Source organism: Corythoichthys intestinalis, chromosome 13, assembly GCF_030265065.1.
Source record: "Corythoichthys intestinalis isolate RoL2023-P3 chromosome 13, ASM3026506v1, whole genome shotgun sequence".
Classification (NCBI taxonomy): Eukaryota; Metazoa; Chordata; class Actinopteri; order Syngnathiformes; family Syngnathidae; genus Corythoichthys; species Corythoichthys intestinalis.
In genome coordinates, this window is record NC_080407.1 from 74690 (window position 1) to 95311 (window position 20622).

The 20622-nt window shown below is 58.7% G+C and overlaps 3 protein-coding genes across 5 annotated transcripts; 1 reads left to right on the forward strand and 2 right to left on the reverse strand.

Annotated features, from left to right (window-relative positions):
- Positions 1-152: 152 nt before the first annotated feature.
- svopl (SVOP-like) lies at positions 153-5557 on the reverse strand. Of its 3 annotated transcripts, XM_057853705.1 has the most exons (16): positions 4396-5557; positions 3073-3198; positions 2908-2999; positions 2750-2848; positions 2523-2594; positions 2333-2457; positions 2204-2267; positions 2020-2145; positions 1824-1952; positions 1676-1749; positions 1370-1566; positions 1185-1296; positions 1033-1114; positions 879-968; positions 651-764; positions 154-577 (listed from the first exon to the last, which is right to left on the reverse strand). In XM_057853705.1, exons 1-16 carry the CDS (start codon positions 4475-4477, stop codon positions 566-568), a joined length of 1596 nt encoding a protein of 531 aa, XP_057709688.1. In that variant the 5' UTR covers positions 4478-5557; the 3' UTR covers positions 154-565. The 3 variants fall into 3 exon arrangements, with proteins under 3 accessions (XP_057709687.1, XP_057709688.1, XP_057709689.1); XM_057853706.1 differs by lacking the exon at positions 3073-3198; XM_057853704.1 differs by lacking the exon at positions 4396-5557 and having other exon boundaries at positions 153-577; positions 2333-2594; positions 3073-4386.
- Positions 5558-5705: 148 nt separating this feature from the next.
- On the reverse strand, positions 5706-17546 carry si:dkeyp-27e10.3 (UPF0606 protein KIAA1549). Its single transcript, XM_057853681.1, has 21 exons — positions 17089-17546; positions 16906-16992; positions 14688-14861; positions 13636-14580; positions 13477-13559; positions 12988-13287; positions 12624-12810; positions 12492-12551; positions 12273-12424; positions 12019-12196; positions 11291-11475; positions 11030-11235; positions 10475-10608; positions 10123-10310; positions 9672-9901; positions 9448-9577; positions 9034-9291; positions 8902-8963; positions 8710-8831; positions 8428-8567; positions 5706-8351 (listed from the first exon to the last, which is right to left on the reverse strand). Exons 1-21 carry the CDS (start codon positions 17093-17095, stop codon positions 8136-8138), a joined length of 4044 nt encoding a protein of 1347 aa, XP_057709664.1. The 5' UTR covers positions 17096-17546; the 3' UTR covers positions 5706-8135.
- Positions 17312-20296, forward strand: ovch1 (ovochymase 1). Its single transcript, XM_057853702.1, has 13 exons — positions 17312-17498; positions 17574-17642; positions 17987-18170; positions 18250-18325; positions 18417-18606; positions 18695-18834; positions 18894-19044; positions 19118-19156; positions 19216-19438; positions 19501-19658; positions 19721-19819; positions 19895-20031; positions 20098-20296. The coding sequence occupies exons 1-13, from the start codon at positions 17444-17446 to the stop codon at positions 20254-20256; spliced, it is 1680 nt and encodes a 559-aa protein (XP_057709685.1). The 5' UTR covers positions 17312-17443; the 3' UTR covers positions 20257-20296.
- The last annotated feature ends 326 nt before the right edge of the window (positions 20297-20622 follow it).

Here is a 20622-nt window from a genome sequence, read left to right on the forward strand (position 1 = left end):
AACTTTAAATCCGCTCTAGTCGCACTCGCGGGTCAGACCGCGGTAATCCGTCTGCTTAAACGAGCTTAACGGACCGCGGGCTGCTTTCTTCTTTTGCACTCGGTAGCTTCCGTGCAGTGGCGCGGCCGCATTCTTTCTCTGGGCAAGTCACGTTTCAAAAGAGGCAGGCGGCGTTTGAATTGACAGATTCAAATTTATTTGAATTACGGACACCCGCCACCATTTCCTGAGAACAATTCAAGGCAGTCGGACGTGTTTGTCCGGAGGCCGCTTTCAAATGCGGAAATTCCAGGCTTGATGAATTGCAATCATCCACAAAAGTAGCAAATCAAGTTGAAGTTCTAGTTCAAGGCCCGAGAGCGGCCGGAAGACACGGCGACATAAATCGGACACGGTCACGCCCCCGCATAGATTTCTGTCGGGGACAATTTAGAGTGCTCGATCGAGCTACCGTTCACGTCTTTTCAGATGGAGGGAAATTTTCAAAAAGGTGACACGCCAGCAGTGCCCCGCTGCCATCGCGTGCGAACGGTCCAGCGAACGTGCCGTTTTCCGGGACGAATCGTCAAGAGGTTTGCTAGGAGGAGAAAACCACGAGCTTGAGTTGTATTGAAAAAAAAAAGGGAATAGGGTGTGAAGAAGGGCCTTACCAGGAGAGCTCGCCCTTTGGTTTCAATGGGCAACAGGAAGCTCCCCACGGCGCAGAGAGCGCAAGCCGCGCTAAAGGGACTCAGCGCCAGAATCACCGACTTAGACATGAGCACCTGAAATGGACAGGGTTCGGCTTTAGGCAATGAGCCCAACGTCTGGAGCTTCTTGCGCCGGTCCCCTCGGTATAAGCTTCTTGCGCCGGTCCCCTCGGTATAAGACGGACGCACCTGGGCGATAAAGGGAGCGATCATCCCTCCCAGACGACTGACCGACGTGCAGGCGCCCATCCCCAGCGAACGCGATACGGTGGGATAAACCTGAAAGAGGAAAAAAGGCCCAGCTCCCGGCGAGCGCACGTTCGACCGGCGACGGGACGGGCACCTCGGCGGTGTAGATGTAGACGGCCGAGAAGTTCATGGAGACCGCCGAGCGCAGCAGGAAGAAGAGCAGCGTGAAGCCCGACCTGGAGACGGGAACGGAAGCGGGTGGCGAGGCGAGCGAGCGACGGGCCGCGAGCGACCCGGGCGACTCACGTGCTGGCGCAGATGCTAGGCAGCACGAAGAAGACGGCCGCCGTCAGCTGCAACAGCAGCAAACTCCTCCGCCGACCCAATACTTTCAACAGGAAGATGTTGAGCGGAATCACTGCCAAGGGAGAGCCGCTTTCAACGCGGAACGGAGGGAGGCGAGCGGCAAAACGGGTCGCCGTCGGTCTCACGTGAAACCTCCCCCAGGCAGCTGACGAGAAGCGTGCGGTAGTCGTCCTGGGCGAAGGGGACGCAGTAACACCGGGCGTCGTCCGAGCGGCGAGCGGCCCGACGGGGGCGGTGGCCGTCCGTCACGCACAACAAGTTCTTCTCCAGGAGCTCCGAGCTGCTCAGGACCGAACCGTAATAGGCCAAGGAGGCCACGAACCTGACGCCGCGCGGCGGGGAAACGAGACGTCAGCCGGCCTCGCGCTCTTCCCGGAGGCCACGCCTCGCCTCGCCTCGCCTCGCCTCGCCTCTCCTCTACGCTGCCTTACCACGAGTACCAGAGAAGCAAGGACGTCCTCCTGAAGGTGGAATTCAGCAAATCCTTCCAGCTCCCTCTTTTCTTCTGAAAGAGTCCATTGAACAGAAAATCATCCCAAAAGGAGGGGTTTTCCCCGAGCGTCCGTCGGGCCCACCCACCGCCACGCTCTCCGCCAGACGTCCCGGCGGCAGGGAGGCGTCGTTCATCCGGGCGATCCGTCGCAGCGTGTCCGCGGCGGCGCCGACGTTCCCCGCGGACACGTCGAAGCGAGCCGACTCGGGAACCAACTGAAGCGGAGGAAAAGATCAGCGCTCCCGCCCGAAAAGGCCGGCCGTCTCGGACGCCGGGCCCGACCCTGAAGAGGAAGAGGAGGAACACGCTCGGAAGCGCCGACAGACGGATCATCCATCTCCATCCTAGCGTGGGGACCGCCAGCATTCCCAGGGCGATGATCAGCACGGATCCCGACATCCAGAAGATCTAGAGGCGCAAAGACGTCACCGCGAGCCGGGGACGGAGCGGGCCGCGGGGGACTCACGGAGGCCAGCGGCAGCAGGATGGCCCGGTACTTGGACGGGATGAACTCGGTCTTCAACACGTAGCTGCACGGTCCGCGAAAGGCCGTGCGTCACAATACCAGGCGCGCCCGCCCGCTGCGCGTACTTACCCCTGGGAGCCCGCCGCCACGCCGCAGCCCACCATGCTGCGCAGGAAGATGAACCACGTGTAGGACGGCGCAAAGGAGGTGAGGAGAGAGAAGTAGGCGCTCCACACGAAACCTCCAAAAAGAACCTGAGGAGGAAGCCCGAGGGCTTTGAGAACTTTGTTCCCGGCGGCGACGACGACAAAGTCGCGACCTTCCGTCGGCCGTATTGGTCCGCCACGTAGCCGCTGAGCACGCCGCACGCCATGAAGCCGAGAAACACCATCTGGACACGTGACAAACGGGGCTCGCGTCCGGAAAGGCGGCGAACGGGGAAGGCCCGCCCACCCGTCCGAACGACCTCGGAAAAAGCCCAGTCGCGGGGACGGAGCTTTTTTTTTCCGGAAAGAGCTCCGGTTTTCCAAAACGGTCACAACTCACCGTGGACACCAGCGCCACCTGCCAGTCTTCCAGACGCCACTCGCAACGGATCTCGGGGGAAACCACCGCCAACAACATGATCTCCATGGCCTCCACGATCTAGGCGCACGGACGTTAGCGGCGGAGGCGCCGGGCCGGGCGGGGACCCCGCGTCTTACGTTGGCGCTTCCCATGACGACGAAAAGCAAGACGTGGAATCTTCCGAATCCCACGCGCTCCACCGCTTCCTCCACCGTGAACGTCCGCCGCTCTGCAAAGACAAACGGGCGTACGCTCGTCACCGCGTCCGCTTCCTAGTGGCGGTGGCGCCTTCGGTCGGTCACCCGCGTCGTCGGCGCTCCGTCCGTCTCGGCGCCCCGTGGGTTCCGCCTCCCGCAAGTAGATGGCGCTCACCGCTTCGGTCTTCGTGCTTTCTGCCATTCCGGGGAAACGGACGAGAACCGGGCCGTCTGCGAACGGCCGAATCGGAAAGAAACCGTGCGATCAATCCCTCTGGCGTTTCGCCGTCGGGATACATTTGAGATGGTTAACAATGGATCCTTTTCTGATTTGAGAGGCCGTTCGGGCCCCTGGGGTAAAAGGCTTTGCCCGTTGCCTCTGAATTTGAAAAAAGTTGGGACAAGCGGGGCGGCCGGTTTTTTTTTTCTTTTTCTTTTTCCAGACGAGCGGTCGGTCACGACGACGGTCGCGGTACCTCAACCTCATATAATACAGAAGCGTGACGGAAACATTCATTTGTCGCTTTGTTCTTTCATCTTCCCTTCCGCTTTTTCTCACGAAGGTGACGGGGGTGCCGGAGCCGATCCCGCTCAAGATTTCTAAATCTTCTAAGCGCGTATGTAGCACGTGTTGAGCGCGGCCCGGTTCCCTTCGTTTTTGCTCCCCGTCAGCAATTGCCATGCACTCTCTGGTACTGTTATCTGTAACGATATTCTTGAAGCATTTCTTGACACCCTATTTTGCACCTTTGGTTAATACCTTGGGGGACCGAGCCTTCGCCGCTGCTGCTCCCTCACTCTGGAACTCACTCCCAAAACCCATCAGGAACTCGGACTCATTACAAAACTTCAAATCACTCCTAAAAACCCACCTGTTCAAACTAGCTTTTCCCACCTCTTAATTCTGTCTTTGTGTTAGGTTATGTAAAGCGTCTTTGAGTGTCCAAAAAAGCGCTATATAAGTTTGAGGTATTATTATTCTTAATATTGAGAGTTGGCTTGCCAGCCGAAATAAGGAATCGTTCCAAACTGGGAATTCAAATTGGTGTTCTGTATTCAACCAATATGGAATATATACAGTATAAACACATTTCTATGCATTTGAGTTTTGGGGATGTCCTGTTTTTTGCCTGTACGGCTTTGGGCGCCCCTTATTTCTATTTGTGAAAGGTGGCAACCCTAATTGAGAGTCCGACGGAATGTAAAAGAACGCCAATTCAACGCCATGCACGCGATCAAAATCGGACAGAATACCGTCCACCTCCAAGGGAAACCGCAATGCATTCTCCACTCCTTTAAGACAAACACGAATGTTGCCGTGTTTTGGATTCACGCCGCCTTTTCCCACTTCAATAAAGTGGACGAGAGCGTCCGGTGCGTGCGTGCGTTGCCTGTTGTTCGGCTAATAAATGATAAATGCGACCTTACCTTTTGGCTCGCAAAAGAGGGGGTTGAAGTCAAGGCGAGCCCTCAGCCGCCGCAGCTCTTTCCTCTTGGACTCACGCCACATGCAGGTTATTCCGGTTGGGGGGGTCGTGTTGTTCAGCCGCGGCTCAGGTGAACGCGGAAGAGGGAGAATACAGGTGAAGACGACACTACCTTCCTACCACTAAAATGCAGTGGCAGTTCTAGGATTTCTCTGAAACAGGGGCCAAGTGTAACCCTCAGGGGCCGCTGCCCTATTTGTTCAGTGTTTGTTTTGGTCAACAAGGCAATACGCACATTATCCAGCATGGGGCGGTAAAAACATCTTGGCCTGACACTGTCATGCACAAATAAACCTGTCAAGTTCGTAGCAATTGGTATTTAATCACGTTGTGCGCAAATAAGGACGCAATACATTGAACAAGACTTTTTTTTGAAAAGCCATTGAAACACAAAGCAGCAGCGTTAATATTTAACATCTTCTAGAATAGGCATGATGGTCGAGCAAACACGAGCAGACTTTTAAATAAGATTTTCTTTCAAAACTGGGCAAAAGCAAATGAAGAGAAACGGGACGCACGACTTTGTCGAGGTTTATAGAAAAGAAACGTTTACGCTTTTGACGTACAGACAACGTCGAACACCTCGGCCCGGTCGCGAAATGACAGAAGAAAGCCGGACGTCGGAAAGCCACCGCTCGGACCGATCGTAGCGCCGGACGGTGGCCCGGCCGCGCCCGCGGACGGCGCGACGTTCCCATCTGAAGAGCGGCTCGGGGGCGGGGCGGAGAAGACTTTGTTTCCATCTACGGCACTGGATAATATTGGATCTCGAGCTATACGTCGATATTTTCTTTTCGCTTCGACATCAAATGGACACCTATAGCTTTTTGCCATTGATAAACACCCCCCGGAAGGAAAACATCACTGTCTTTGAGCAACATGCTAAAATGAGTGAGCGGCGCGCGTACAGATCCACGGCCTCAAACGATAAAGTCACGCTGACACACATCGACGGGCTAGGACAGGGGTCAGCGAGCCAAAATGTTCAAAGAGCCATATTGGAGCAAAAAAGCAAATATGTCTGGAGCCTCAACAAAATTAAAAGCCTCATCATGAAGGCAACGTATACTGTATATTAGCCTACTATCCAAATAACTACAAATACAGAATGAGCCTTGATGATTCAATCTTTCTTTTTCCTGCAGTGCATCCTATAGAGCAGGGGTCAGGAGCCTATGGCTCATGAGCCAGATCTGGCTCTTTTGACGGCTGCGTCTGGCTCGCAGACCAATCTAGAATGATTTTTTTAAAAAAAACTTTCGTTATACTCCTTTCCGCATTGCGCAAAACGGCAACGGTCACCGGTCATACGCTGGTGTTGTGCAGTCGTGACTTTTGCAACGCATGTTCATTTTTTTTAATGCTTCGACAACACCCCCGCACGGCGTGCTAGCTATCATCAAACAGCAACTGAGATGTTGTACGTTAGATCCCCTCCCCCCACCGAGTCCCGTGCCATTGGCCGCGTGCGCCCAGGGTGATCACGGGACACGCCGTCCATATACTACAACCGGCGACTAGAAAGCCGGTTCGCAGTAATTCCGTGGGAAAGTGGCAAAAATACATGTCCTTGTGTCTATCGATTTATCTATCAATCGCATAAGCAACGCAGAAAGGGCAGAGACGCCGTTTGAGCGGGGTTGCCGTATTTTGCTGTCGAAAATAGCCGCCGATGTGCGCTTGAGATCAGTAAGTAAAGGTTCCTCCTTTTCGGGTTCGTCGTCATCTAATTTTAGAAAACCCTTTTGAGAAGATGGCAAAAAGAAAAAAAGTCGAGGAGTATCGTACTTTTCAGCAGGACGTAAATGCGCTTTTTTTCTCCCGCTTTAGATGAGTCAACACACGTAAGCTATTTATCACAGTTCAGCGTGATGGCGAGGTTTTGACTATGAAAGGGACAACAAGAGGGGAAGATTTATTCAAGTCCTTCAATAAAGAAAAAAATCTACCCATGGATAAACTTGTTTCGGTGTGCACTGACGGTGCTCCGTGCTCACCTTTCTCAACGCCGGCGCCAGAAGTCGCATGAACGGTAAGAAATACACATCATTGATTAGCAACAGCATAACTATGGTGTAATGGTGTTACACTTATATAGCGCTTTTCCACCTTTCAAGGCGCTCAAAGCGCTTTACACTATCACGCCATTCACCTACTGGTGACGCAGCACCAGGAGCAACATGGGGTTCAGTATCTTAACTATGTTGTTCATAAGAATTGATTGTACTTTAAAAGTGTTGAAATGACACAAAACGCACATGTTACTTGTATTTTTAAACATATTGTATGGCTCTCACGGAATTACATTTCAAAATACTGTAGGTGGTGTTTCCCGACCCCTGCTGTAGAGAATGACTCTGTTGTACGACGCTGCCTCAAGTTTCACTTCAATATTCACCAATTAGAAGAATGTTTGTCCTCCTACAGGAAGCACATTCAAAGAAAAAATATATTTCCCTCCGCCATCTTTTTCCCTTTTCAAATATTTTCAAAAAGCTCCAGGGAGCCGCTAGGGCAGCGCTAAAGAGCCGCGTGCGGCACGACAGAGAGCTGTGGGTTGCGGACCTAGGAAAATGGCAACATCGTGGCGACCGTCGGCCAATCGGCGGAGAGAAGCGGTCCCGCTCGCCTCCATTTCTGTACGCTCCTCGTTTAGCCCGCCTTCGAGGTCAGGGTCGGGAGCCACGGCGGAGCGTTTGCCACGTCGCTCCGGCGGACGCCCTCGCCGGGGCGGACCCGTGACCTTTCGGTCGGGCGGGAGACCGACGCTCGTCCGAGACCACTTTCCCTCCGCCGAGCCGTCGCCACGAAAACCGATCGAAGTTCTTTGCGATAGGGCGGTCACCATCCACGGCGCAAATACGGGCGGATGACGGGAAGCTGTGTCCCCCACACTCACTTAAGCGTAAACACACAAACCGACACGTTTATCTGGAAATATATCAGAGATGGCGAAGAGTCGCCGGCGGCCGCTTTGGTCCCGCCAGATCAGACGAGAGCAAAGACCGGGCTCGGGCGTTCCGGCTCTGACGCCGTGTCTAAAATGAGATAGGGCCCTTATTCTTAGAAAGATCGGATAGCGCCGCGCAGACGGCTTGACTTTGGCCCGGTACGGGAAAGGACGGGAGGAGGGAACGTGGTCTGACGACCGTGTCCGAAAAAACGACAACTTGCCCGGGAGGGGGACCAAATAAATTGTCCCGACAAAGGTGACTCCAACCGAGATAAGGAGACACCTAAACTCTGAACGCGCACGTGCGACTCAAGCTCCATCTCTCATATATCCAGTTACAATATGAGATTAGAAACATCTCAGTAGCAACCGCCAAATGAATATTGTGGTCTTTGGGACGTCTGTCCACATCAAAACATTTGCGCTGCGTTCAGAACATGGGACAGTTTGAAGACGGACACGCGGCACGCGAGGCAAATGTGTGATCGGTGACGATAGACGGACACTTAGCACCAAGGGGACCCGCGTCGCGCTCCCGGTTCAGGTCGGACAAACGGACCGGCAGTTCGCAGCTAGAGAGGAGATCCTCTCGGCGTCCGTGACGGAATTCCTTCGGCGAAGTCGCTTCGGCAAACTTTCCGGGGGGAACCGACCGCGATCCGAACGGACAGCGGCGACGACGGGATCCCCGTCGATATCCGGAGATCCGGTAAAAGGTCGGGGCGCCGCTAAGGGTAGCCGCTCGCCTCCTGTTTCCGGGCCAGGCGACGAAGCTCCTCTCGGATGGCCTCGATCAGAGAGGCGGAGTTACGGGCGGAGGGGGACGCGTCCTCGGGCAGGTAGTCGGGAGGAGGCGACGTAAGCAGAAGAGGCGGCGCCGACGGCTCCCCGAGCGAAGGGCCGGCCGGTCGGAAAAACGAGGAGAACTCGGGGAAAGACGACGCCTGTCGGGATCGGTCCGAACCGGTTACGGAGGCGAACTCGGCGGGCGATCGCCGAGCCCGCGGCGACGGCACTCACGCTCTCCCCGCCGGCCCCGCGTCCGGACGGCTCTCGGTCCGAGCGCTGCTCGCTCCGGCGGGAGGCGCCGCGACCCGCGCCGGCGTACGCCCCCATCTGGCTGGACAGACCCACCTGGGTCAGGTGCTGGAGCTGCACACCTGTCAGACGCAAAGGTCAAGAGACGGGTAAGAGCAGTCCGTCAAACCGGAGAGGCCGGAACCGAAACGGCGCCCGCCGTCAACAAACGACACACATCCTAACCCCAAGTAAATGTAGAAAAACATACAGGTGGTGAAATACCTGCGCTGCCTCCGACAGGTCGCGGCCTGGAGGAGGACGGCAGCTGCTCGTACTGCCCCCCGCCGGAGCGCACGGGATCCCGCAGCCGCTCGCCGCCGGAAGCGAAGCCTCCCGAGCTCTGTCTGTTAGAGATGGCAAAAAGGATCAGGAGCCGCGGGGACGATGCCGGGGAATATCGGAGGGGCGGGTCACCTATGCGGATGACCCTGATCGCCCGGGCCGGATGTCGGGGAAACTCCCAGCTCGGCGTATCTCTGCGGCGAGAAGGTGACGCCGGGAGAAACCCGAGGCGACGAGGGAGAGGCGCGGAGGCGGCGCACTTACGGTCGAGAGGGGGCTGTGGAAGGGCCCCGTCGGATAGGAGCCCCACTGCCTCCCCGCGGGTCCGGGAAGGGCGGGGCTCAGTCCCCGCGAGGACGGGGACACCAAAGCGAAGGCGTCGTCGAGGAGCGAGCGCATCTGCTGCCGCGCCTCCTCGATGGACGGCCGGGGCGGCACGTAAGGGGGCGGCGGCGGGGCGCCCTCAAACACCTCGTCAATGGGGGACGGGCTCTCCTGCTCCGTAGGCAGGTCCGGGTCCGACTGACAAAGACCACACGCGACCCTCCCGCTTACACTTTGGGCCGCCCCGAGTTGAGAAAGTGTCGGGGCTGGCGACGGCGGGGCTCAAGGATTTGCGTCGCGGCCTATCTACTTGCTAAATATAGCTCCCGCCGGCAGATTAAGACCGTTACTCACCATGTACGCCACGTTGTTGAGTCCGGGGTACTTCCTGTAGGTGGCGCCCTGGTCCAGCAGCAGACGATCCCGGTCCGTATCCGGAAGACTTCCGGCTGGGTTCCGCCGCCCCCGGGGAGAGCGCCTCCCTCTGGAAGGACGACGGCGAGACAAAGGGCGGAGACCGTCGCGCGTCCGAAAACGACGAGCGCCAGCGTACGACCGGACGGAGCGGAGCGATTTACCGCTCGCCGGCGGGAGTCGGGGGGGACGGCGCGTCGGGGCCCGGGACGCGGTCGGCGCGATCGCGGGCCGAGCCGTACGGACGCCGCGCCGCTTCGGCCCGCGCCGGTCCGTCTCCGAAGGCGTCCATGATGTCGTCCATGGACGGGAACTCGCACTGTCCTCGCCTCTTGGCGCGCTGCCGCAGTTTGTTTCGACGCTGTTCCATCTCCGACTTGTGTCGCAGCGCCACCTAAAGGAAAAATGCAGACCGGCTTTCCGTCCGCCGGTCTCTTCCTCCGTTTCGTGGAGCGCTCGCGCGTTTGCCTATCCGTCGCCGTCGTCTCGTATCTCTCTTCGCGTCCGCCCGTCCCCGCCTTTGTCTGCCTAGCTTTAGCTTTCTTTCTCTCTTCCTCGTACGCCGGCGACGCGATACGATACGAAGTTGGTCGGAGAAGTCGAAAGACGGCTCACCTCCGTTCCGACTTTCTGCGAAAGCGACGGGCCGGCGGCCTCGGGCGGCGCGTCGGCTCGCGGCCGCGTGGCGATCAGCTGAACTTTGCCGGCCGGCCGCCGCGGGGCGTCCGACGAACCGCGGGAGAGACGGTCCACGTGTTCGAAGATGGAAGACGACGACGCGGGCTCGTCTCCCGCCGGCGGAGCTGCGGGGGGAGAAGGAGGTGAGGCGCCGCGTGAAAATCCGCCCGCCAAAACAAAGGAACATCGTCTCAATGAGCGAGCCGGTTAGCGTCTACGCTCGCGCCCAAGTAGGATGTTAGCCAAGTCTTTTGGTTGTTTAAAAAGATTTGCCAAAGCCGTCACTGACCGTTTTTGGACGTCTTCCTCTGCTGCTGCTGCTCGGCATCCGGGTGCGCGGCCGCTGCTCGAGTACTCTCCTCCGCCGACTCCCTACCGCTTGACCGGTCGCTGCCCAGAGAGTCGGCGTCCGATTGGCCGGTCCTGTGGAGAAGCCAGACCTAATTGACTGAGGTACGACTCCGAGGTACATCGGCGTTACAATAGGGCGGTTTGACTTTGCCTGGTGAAAACGCGTTCAAAATTCTTTGGAAGGAAGCACTCGTTTTGAGCATTTTGCGCTCAGAGTCAAAAATCAGATAGGCGAGACTCGCCATCCGTGTTATTGGCTGATTACTGGCCACATTTAGACCGGCCGGCTATGGCGCTTCAGGAGGGTTAGCTCAGGAATGAAACGCGCTCAAATGCAAATGCGAAGCCGGCGCCACAGGCGGTCAAATTTCCATGCCCTAACCTTACAATTGGGACGTATTGACCCGGCACGGGCGGAAGCGACTGGCAAAACAGAGTAGGACGAGGCACCGAACCCTGGAGTTCTAAAGGCGGCGTCTGGGGCGAGGCTGACCTGCCGCGACGCCGCGCGCTTCGGCCGGTTTTGGCGGACGAGCCTTTGGATTTGGGGGTGTCGAGGTCCCCGCCGTCAGAGGGCGCCGCCTCCTTAGGCGGGGCCGGCGGCGCTCCCGATTCCTGGATCACCACCGTGTCGTCCTTACTGTGCTGGCCCAAGTGAAGTTTGGCAAAGTCGAAACCTTTCACGCTGGAAGCCTGAAGCTGACAGAGCGCAGGCGTCAACCGGCGAAGGAGGAAGCCGTACCGCGCCGCTTACCTTCTGTCTCTGCTGGATGGCGTTGATGGCGTCCGGCTGAAACTCCAATTTCTCGGAGCCGCAAAGCTTCCAGTAGAGGAGAACGACGATGAAGAGCGCCAGCGAGACCGGCACGATCACGCCCACGATCAGCCAAACGCTACCGCTTCGGGTCTCCGACGGCGGGACGGCCGCCGTCTCCACCGCTGGGGACCGGAGGAACAATTGAGGGAGGGACGGGATGGGGTCAGAGGAGGAACGAGCGCCGCCAAAACAAAAGCGCAGAAGCGCGAGACAATTCCGGTATGGTTTAAGCAAGCTTTTCCCGTGAAGGTCCCTTTTTCTATCCGCACATTAGCTTTTTTTTAATACCCCTTTTCTCGTCTCGGCCCGGCTTTCCTGGCAAAAATTCAAGTCCGTTGCTGGACTCTCTTACTCGGGAGCGTGCCAGAATCACCATTTGTCCTCTGATAAAAAAGGGTCTCAAATTTCAGACCGTACTGAATACAGTGGAAGATGGATTTTGCATCAGTGCGGGCAAAAATACGTAAAAAAGGTCTTGAAGTAATATGACTTTTGGCGTCCTCAAAAACATTTCAAAATGAGCCTGAAGGTCAGTGGATTTTCAAAATAGTATTCAAGACCTTTTGTGAGATTTTAAGGCCTGCAGTTCAAATGATTGAAGACCTTTTTAGACTTTTTAAGATCCCTCCGATACCATGTTTTAGTGGAGCTGGCGGCAGACTCACGTTGGGCCAGCGGTCGCCGGACTCGGTGTCCCAAAACGATGGCCGCTCTCTGGAGGTCCAAGCCGTTCAGGGTTTCCGCCGTCTCCTCCGCTGGAATCCGCGCGCCCTCCGGACCCTCCGCAAAATAAAAAATCTCCAGGGGGAGCTGCGACCCGGACAACCTGGCCACCCGCACCACCTGAGCGGCCCAAGGGAGGCGAGCTCGGTTTGCCGCGCGCGCGTGCGAGCGCGTCAGAGCGCCGACGCCCTCTAACCTGCAGGCTGCCGTCGGCCGCGGCGGTGGCCCTCCTCCAGCGCTTCCTGCCGGACGCTCCGAGTCCTTCCTCCAGCAGCGACGCCAATCGGCGCTCCACGCGCGCTTTAAAACTCCTCTCCGAAAAGATCTCGTTCGGAACGCCGAGCAAGACTGAAAGCGACCGGGAGTCGCCCATCAGGCCGGTCGACGGACGTGCCGCGGCCGAAATACTCCTCACCTGTGCGTACCCACGTAGATCTCAGGTGATGGGAGGTATTCAGCTCGGGGTAACGAAATGCTGAAAGGCAGCAAAAATGCGGCTGGACGCGTACTTATGGGCCGGCGGCAAACGGACGACGGCGTCCCCTACGTTCGGCGATCTGCAGGGCGGGGAAGCCCACGTAGAAACTGAATTCCACGGGGCTGAGCTTCCTCAGGTGCCGGCTGACCTCGAAACCCGGCAGGTAGCCTCGGCCGTCCCGCGCGGCGAACACCACGTCGACGGGTAGCTTCCGCTCGCTCGCCGGCCTCGCCGATCCCAGCGTGATGTTCAGCAGCTGAAAGAGCGTCCGGCCGAGCGCCGCCAAGAATGAACGGCGCGCCGCCTACGAGCGAGGGCTCCTTCTCGGTTGCCCGAACGGCGTCACGTTTCTCCACCGGCTCGCGGGGTTTTGCGGGCCGACGGCCGAGGAAAAATCAAAAACGTCCGCTGGCGACCAACGTCCGGTACGCACCTGCACGCTGACGGCGCCCGACTCGGAAGAGCGCCGGCGCGCTTCGCCGTAGGCCGTCGCCAAGCCCGTCTCCACCCGCTCGCTGAAGTTGCAAAGTCGGACGTCCACGTGGGCGGGAACGAACAGCAGCACGGTGTGGACGTGGTAGCGGACGTCGGGGACGGCGTAGAAGGCGGACACGGCGGGAAGCGGGCCCGAGAGACGCGACGCTCCGCGGAGGGCGTTGATGACCGATATGGCCGTGTAGATCAGCGGTCCGGACACCGCGCGGAAGGCAAAACTGGACGGAGGTCTGGAGAACTAACAAAGAACGGACATCCGTCAACAGGGTTAGGCTCGAGCGACGGACGTTACCGAGTTTGCCACTTTTGGCAGGTTTGACGCACGCTTCGTCTCGTCTCGTCTCCAAAGTCCGTCCCGATGCGCCGAAACGGCGGCGGTCGGTCGTGGGGTGCCAAACGACAAATGAGGACAAATCTTTTGGCTCACCTGAAGCTCCAGCGACGTGTTAAACTCTCTCCTCAAAAGGTCACGGACGCGACCGAAGCCGGCGGCCGAGCCCCGGGGCCCGCCTGGAGAGATCGCCGTGCGTTACTCCCGCATCACCGGAACGCGAGCCCGCGTGACCCCCGCGCGGCGTCGACGTACCTACTCTGACCAGGTACGAGTCGGGCTTGGTGATGTTGCACAGGTAGCGCTTGGAGGGCGGGCCGTGGGCCGCCCTCCAAGCGGTGACCGCAGAGGGCGTTCCGGCGGAGACCGCGGTCGTCTTCTCGGGCCGCCCGGTGACCCGCGCGGGTTCGGTCGGTTCCGCCGTGGGGAGCACGCTCTCATTGAAAGCGGGAGGGGCCCGGCTCGGCCCGAAGACGTCGACCGACGGGGGATCAGACTCGCCGGCGGGGACGGCCGAGAGGGACGGCCGAGGGACGGGCCCCCCGAGCGCGGGGGGAGCGGAATCCGGCGGCGCCTCGGTCGGAGGGCGAGTTTGCCCCGGGGCGGACGCGGGAGGAGCGACCGCTTCGGAGAAGGGGGTCCCTTGCTTCCCCTCAGTCTCGCGCCGACCTCCCTCGCCCCGCTCCTCGGCCAACAGGTTGGTGTAGTATTCCAAACTGTTCATGTCAGGCAGCAGGAGCTCCGTGGGTCGAAGGGGCGCCAAGTCCTCGGGGTCGTAGTCATCGTCCCAGGCGGGGAAGACGTCCGGGCCGACTTCGAGGGTGCGCGGGGGCAAGAAGGGAGTGCTGGACGAGGGCCAAACGGGAGGGCGGGAGCGGAGGGGCGGAGCCGGACGCCGCGGCCGGGCCCCGTCGGCGGGGGGCGCCCGCTCCCCTTCGTCGTCGTACGGGAGCGGCGCGGTCGGGGACGGGTCCTCGCCGTCGGGAAGCGCCAAGGACAGCGTCTCCACGTAGTCTCCGGAGGCCCAGGCCTCTTCCGGGGAGTCGCCTCGTTCCCTCTGCGACTCGCGGGAGGGCGGCGACGGGGTCAGGCTAGGGGACAGGAGGTCCGGGGGTCTGAGGAGCAGGTGGATCCCCTGGGCGGCCCGGTCTTCCGAAGGAGGGGGGCGGGACCCCGAGCTTCCGTTCCACTTGGCCGCATCTGAGAGAAGAAGATCGGAGGTCAGCCAAACTACCGACGCGCCGGCGGGTCCTCTTCCGTCTCGTCCCCGAAATGCGCGTCGGAGGAACGGAGAATAGTCTACGTACCTCCGGAGGACGAAGCGGATGCCGCCGTGGAAACCAACGTCAAGGCGAGCAGTCGGAGGACGGCGAGGTGTCGCGCCGAGACTCCGGCTCCCGTCCCGCTTTTGCTCGCCGGGAAGCGGGGATCCATCTTTGGATTCCGCTCCCTTCGGCCGAGATGGAGTGGCCTACCCGCACCTGAAAAAGATCCGTATTTGTCATTTGAAAAGGAGAACGTTACCCGTCGCCATTTTCCGATGGCCGACTCACATCGCCGGGTCGACCGATTTTAAACCAAAAGGATAGACTTCTCGTCATTTTGAGCGACGATCAAAAGACCGACACGAGTCGCTGTCGCAAACGGGCCCGGAGCGGCTCATCGGGAGGATCGCCGGTGGGCCGGCCTCGTTCATAACGACATTAGGCAACCCACCTTCGCGCGATAAATTATTGCCCTTCCGGCATCCCGTAGTTTGGAACTCAAGACTCCGCGACCGCTCCCGAGGCCTCCGGCGCTGGGAGAGAGTATCATCCTGTTGACTCGATCCTGCGGTAAAGCTCTATGTTGGGTTTTAATGGCCGAAAGGAGGCACGCCGAGGCGGGGCCGGGCGGGGGGCGTGACCGGCGCCGACCCGTCCGGCTGTCGGCGCGACCCTTTACGGACGTTTTCTGCCACGCGCGGGTGGGAGAAAGTACAGCGGTGAATCTGCCGGCGTGTCGGGGAGACGCCCTATAAGCGGGCTAAAGCACACGGAGGCTCGGGGTGAAATCCCCTTGGCCGGCCTGTCTTTTTTCCAGCAAAATGTGGCACTCTTACTGCAATGCACAGATACAGTCGACTGCCAATGAAGGTGTAGAATGAAAGAAGGGGAATGTTTCAGAGTACTTCAAAACTCCGGCACAGAGGCTCCACACAGGCAGGCGCTTTGTGCTCCCTATTTTTGGGCGCAAAGACGGAGAATTGGGGTGAAATGCACGTTTTCGGGCAAAACGTAACTTTGGCCTTTTCACCCAAAACACAGTGCTCTGAGGTGGACCGATGGGCACCAACTACCCCGAAATGGACTAATGTTCCAACTGCATAAGTGCTTTGGGAGAGGGTGAGTTGAATCATTTTATCTTTCGCAACGAGTTTTTTTGGGGTCATAAATAATAGGACAACCATCATATATTACGGGAACAAGTACTCCTTGAAAAATTTGAGCATTGAGTAAAAGCGGTTTCATTTTGGTATTTGAACATCAAAAATTAAACCAATAAAACCGTAGATGTCAATTTGCATGTAACGGCTGGCCTCAAGCGGTTCCTCATAACTTTTCTGATTCTGAAGATTTTTCCGCTTATGATGAACCGCAAACTTCCAAAAATAGAAAGCTCCAGTTTTGTACACAGTTGCCACATGTGTCGTTCCAAACAACTGCAAAAGGTTCCCGAGCCTTTCAAAAGTCAGTCTATTATATAAGATAAAATGATCGACAGTTCCCCAAAAATAAAACGCTAACCCCCACAGAACCCGTGCTTGATCATAGCTGACATGCTAACCGCTCTTCCTCCGTGCCTCCCTTTTTACAAGTTATTTGGGGAAAATGCGTGTTTAATTCATCTTTACAAGTAAAACTCTTTTCTTGTTTCTAATGGGCTAGGGTTACATTTGAATGATGTGAGGTAAGCACGTTGGTCAACGCCTGTGCTAATAGGTGTATTTAAAAACCAAGAGATATCATTTTTGCATTTTAAAAAAGAAATGGCAACTTTACTATTGACAGCATCAAATTAATGGCCATTCAAAAATTGGAATCGCTTGACAGCACCAAGATTACGATGACAATATTTCAATACGCTAGGTCATGACATAAGGTGGACCGGTCTGTGCATGTGCTGGGTGAAACTCCCGGGCTGAAAAGGAGTCCCGCTCCGGCCGGCCCCGGTCACAAACGTTTTATCTTAAAGATAAATAAAACGAAGGCCATCAAAATGGTTATTTTTGAATGACGACAAGAATCAAAAATAAAATGTTTCTGGATCAGAACGCTACTCCAATCTTTTTTTTATTTTTTATTTAATTTAATTTTTTTTTTTGGTCCCGCATTTTTGAGAAAATGACTCTAATGTTGAATTGACAGCTAACTTTTTGAGATGGCACAATCATGAAGCTGCGGTGCACGTTGTCCATTGAACGGTTGCCACGCGTTCCGTCAGTCAGTCAATCAATCCATTTGTCGACCTGTGCCGAGCACTTACCGGTGGCGGCCTGTCTCACGTCGAAGGTGGGCTCCTGGCGGCCCGCATTCTCCGTTCCTTCCCTGCTGCCGCCGCCGCCGCCGACACCTTTGGAGATCCGATTCGATTAGGGTCCATTCGCCGCGGGCGTTCGCTGTGGGAAGAGGAAGAGGCAAGAAACGCGCCGACGCGATCCCGATCTACCTGCCATCGTGCAGAACGAGCGTCCGACCGACCGACCGACCGACGCGCCCCTCCCTCCTGCAGCCGAAGCAGGGAGAAGACGAGGAGGAGGAGGAGGAAGAGCGAGGCGCCTCGTCCGCAGTCAGCACAGGCTCCGATGCGCGCTCGCGTTCTCGTCACGCGCGTTCGCCTCCTGTCGGACGCCCTCTGGCGGCGAGCCGCCCTCACGACACCACCACCGGCGGTGATGATGACGTCAGTCGCCTTGCCATAAAAGCCCGCTTTCCGCGGGAACGCTGTCAGGTTGTCACTGGCTGCAACGGCTGCGAAGAATCCATTTGACCTCGGGGCTCCCCACGTGCACGTCACCTTCGCCATGGCGCCGCTCTCACAACTTCTTCTTTTGATGACCTTTTCCGGCCTTCTTTGTGGTGAGACGGCATAGTTTGTTTGGGGTTTCCGCTTCCGACGATTACGTTTGATCGTCCGTTCCCTGTCGTCGTCAGAAACGGGAAACTCCACGCCGCGGCCGACCCGAAACGTGAGCCGCTCGGGAAATTTCTCAGGACGCTACGGTACGGTACCGCCAATTTGCCGGGCTGTCATTTCCAGTGGTACCTTGACTTATGAGTGCCCCCACTTTTTGGGGAGGATCACGAGCAAACTTCACATACGCCGTCGCTCAAACGAGACGCGTGCTTAAAAATACAACTGAGGAGCGGGCGACAATGCCCTGGCATTAGGACAAATAGAAAATTTGCAAAGACGTCGTCATCCCGACGTCGCGGGATAAAATCTGTTTTTTTGATTCATTTCAACATATCGGGATATATAGGTTTTGCCCGATATGAGTGGGTGAGCTCGGCTTAACTTTTGAAGAATAGGGGCACCGCTTTCTGACTTGGGACTGTCTGCTCAGAACTGGCCGGGGTGCGCTCCTTCGCGGCGAAAGGGGAAACGGAGCTGCGGATCGTCGGCGGTCAGGAGGCCTGGGCGCACTCTTGGCCGTGGCAAGTGTCGCTCCGCTTCGCCGGCATGCCGGCGTGCGGCGGCGCCGTCCTCTCGCCGCTCTGGGTGATCTCGGCCGCCCACTGTTTCAAAAGGTGCCGTTCCGCGCGACCGTGACAACGACGGCGACCGCTACTGACCAGATCTTCGCGCGCCCTCGTTACTTACGCGCAGGTTCCACAAGGCTTCCTTCTGGACGGTCCTAGCGGGAAAACACGACCTGGACCACCCCGATGAGAAGGGACAGCAGGTAGGTAGCGGGTTTAGCTCGGGACAAACCGGGCCGGAAGCTCCGAACAAAGGCGGAGGGTTACGAGCGCGCCGCCGTCAATCGGGTTCAGGTGGCGGGCGTGTCGGCCATCGTCAGCCATCACCGCTACAACTCCGGCACCAAAGAATTTGACGTGGCTCTGCTGAGGCTGGAGCGAGCGCTGGCCTTCGACGGCTCCGTGCGACCCATCCACGTGTGGACGTCGTCGTTGCCCGTCGGGGAGAAGTGCGCCGTCACCGGCTGGGGGTCCACGCGGGAGAGTGAGCGCGGCCCCGCCCGCCGATCGTGTCGTCGGCGGAAAAGCGGCGCTCGACCTGCTTTTGTTTCTTTCGCCCCTCCCCCGGGCAGACGGGCCTCGAGTGTCGCGACTGCAGGAGGTCAACGTCACCGTGCTGACCTCCGACCTCTGTCGGCGCTACTACAAAAGCAGGCTGCGGACACGCATGTTCTGCGCGGGACAGGAAGGGGGCGACGTCGACGCGTGTCAGGTGAAACCGCTCGCGTGCGCACGCGCGCTCGAGCCCCGACTCATTCGCGCCTTCGTTAGGGCGACTCCGGCGGTCCGCTTTCCTGCTACGCCAACGGGCGCTTCCGTCTATTGGGCGTTGTGAGCTGGGGCGTGGGCTGCGGTCGGGCCAGAAAACCCGGCGTCTACAGCAGACTCGGCCAGTACGCTAGCTGGATCGCAGAGGTCGTCGGTAGGTATTCCGGCAAAAGTCGAACGCTTTTCGCCGCCTTCTCTCATTCGGCCGGGCACACGGCGTCTTTCAGAAAACCAGGAATTGGGCTACGCGGACAAGCCTGGCGAAGGTACGCCTCGTCGACTTTTCGGCGCGACGCCGGGCTAACGTCGAGCCGATCCCGCGCAGAAGACCCGTGCGGGAAGCGGCGTCGGTCCGGCTGCCGGAACCCCCGGATCCCGGCGGGTCTGTCGATAGCAGAGGACGGGCGGGCCCGGGCGGAGAACGTGACGGCGGCGTGTCCGGGGGCGTGGCCCTGGCAGGTCAGCCTCCAGGCCAACGGCGTCCATTACTGCAGCGGGGTTCTGCTTCGCCGACGCTGGGTGCTGGCCGCGCGACACTGCCAAGTCAGGTAAGGGGGCCGGCGCCGTCGTCGGCCGCTTCCCCGGTGACGCCCCCTCTTCCGCCGCGCAGGGCGGGAGAGGACGTGGCGGTCCTGGGGGCCCACGACCTCGGCTTGTCTTTGTCTCAAATGGTGCCGGTGGAGCGTGTCGTGGAGCCTCCTCAGGAAGACGGCTTCCCTCCCAAAGATGACCTCGCGCTGCTCCGGCTCGCCCTCCCCGCCAGGCTGGGTAGGCGCCCGACGGCGACCTCCGACCGACGCGAGCCCTGACGCGTCTCGCTCGGCTCGCAGGTCCCGGCGTGACGCCGCTTTGCCTGCCGGAAGAGGACGAGGTGCTGGACGACAGCTGGACCTGCCTCAGCGCCGGCTGGGGGACGACGTCCGCCACGGGTGAGGGCCGCTTCGGCGAAGCGAGACGGGACGTTCGCCGCGGCCGGAACTGACGCCCGGCCTCTCTGTCGCCAGCCGGCCTCAAATCCGAAGATCTCCACCAAGCCCGCGTCCTATTGGTGGGGCGCGGCGAGTGTCGGGCCAAGTGGGGCCGGAGCCCGGTCGACGACGCCCACGTGTGCGCCCACCCCGTCGCCGGCGCCGCCTGCACGGTAAGGCCCGCCGTTTGGCCGCTCCCAAGGCCCGGGCTAAATGAGGGTTTTCCGATTTGCTCACAGGGCGACTCGGGAGCGCCGCTGTTCTGTCAAAAGCGCGGCGCCTACTTCCTGTTCGGCCTGCTGACGTGGGGCAGTCGCCGATGCGACCCCGACAAGCCGGCCGTCTTTTCCAAAATGACCGATTACGTCTCGTGGATCGACGAGGTGACGGAAGCCTAACGGGACCCAGTTTTATTGCGCAATAAAAAGAACGAACAAACCCCGTGCATGGCTTACTTCGGTTCGACCGTGTGAAAGTGGTTCAAGGGAAGAATACCCCAGGAGCTCGAATTACGAGGGCGGGTCGCGGTCGGTCGGACTCGCCGTTACGCGGGCCCTCGAGGTCCGGGTCGGAGGACGAGACTGGCCGCGCGTCCGACGGAACACCGTGCGCCTCTGAAAGGGAAAAGGCGGACCGGGGGCTCGCCGCAAATGTGACCGGAAGATACTGGAAAACGTCACGTCTGACCTACTTGCAAACTCCGCGTCCGGCATCACCTTCACGCGCCAGAATTGGAGCGATCCGCTCGCCCGTTTTTGGCTCTA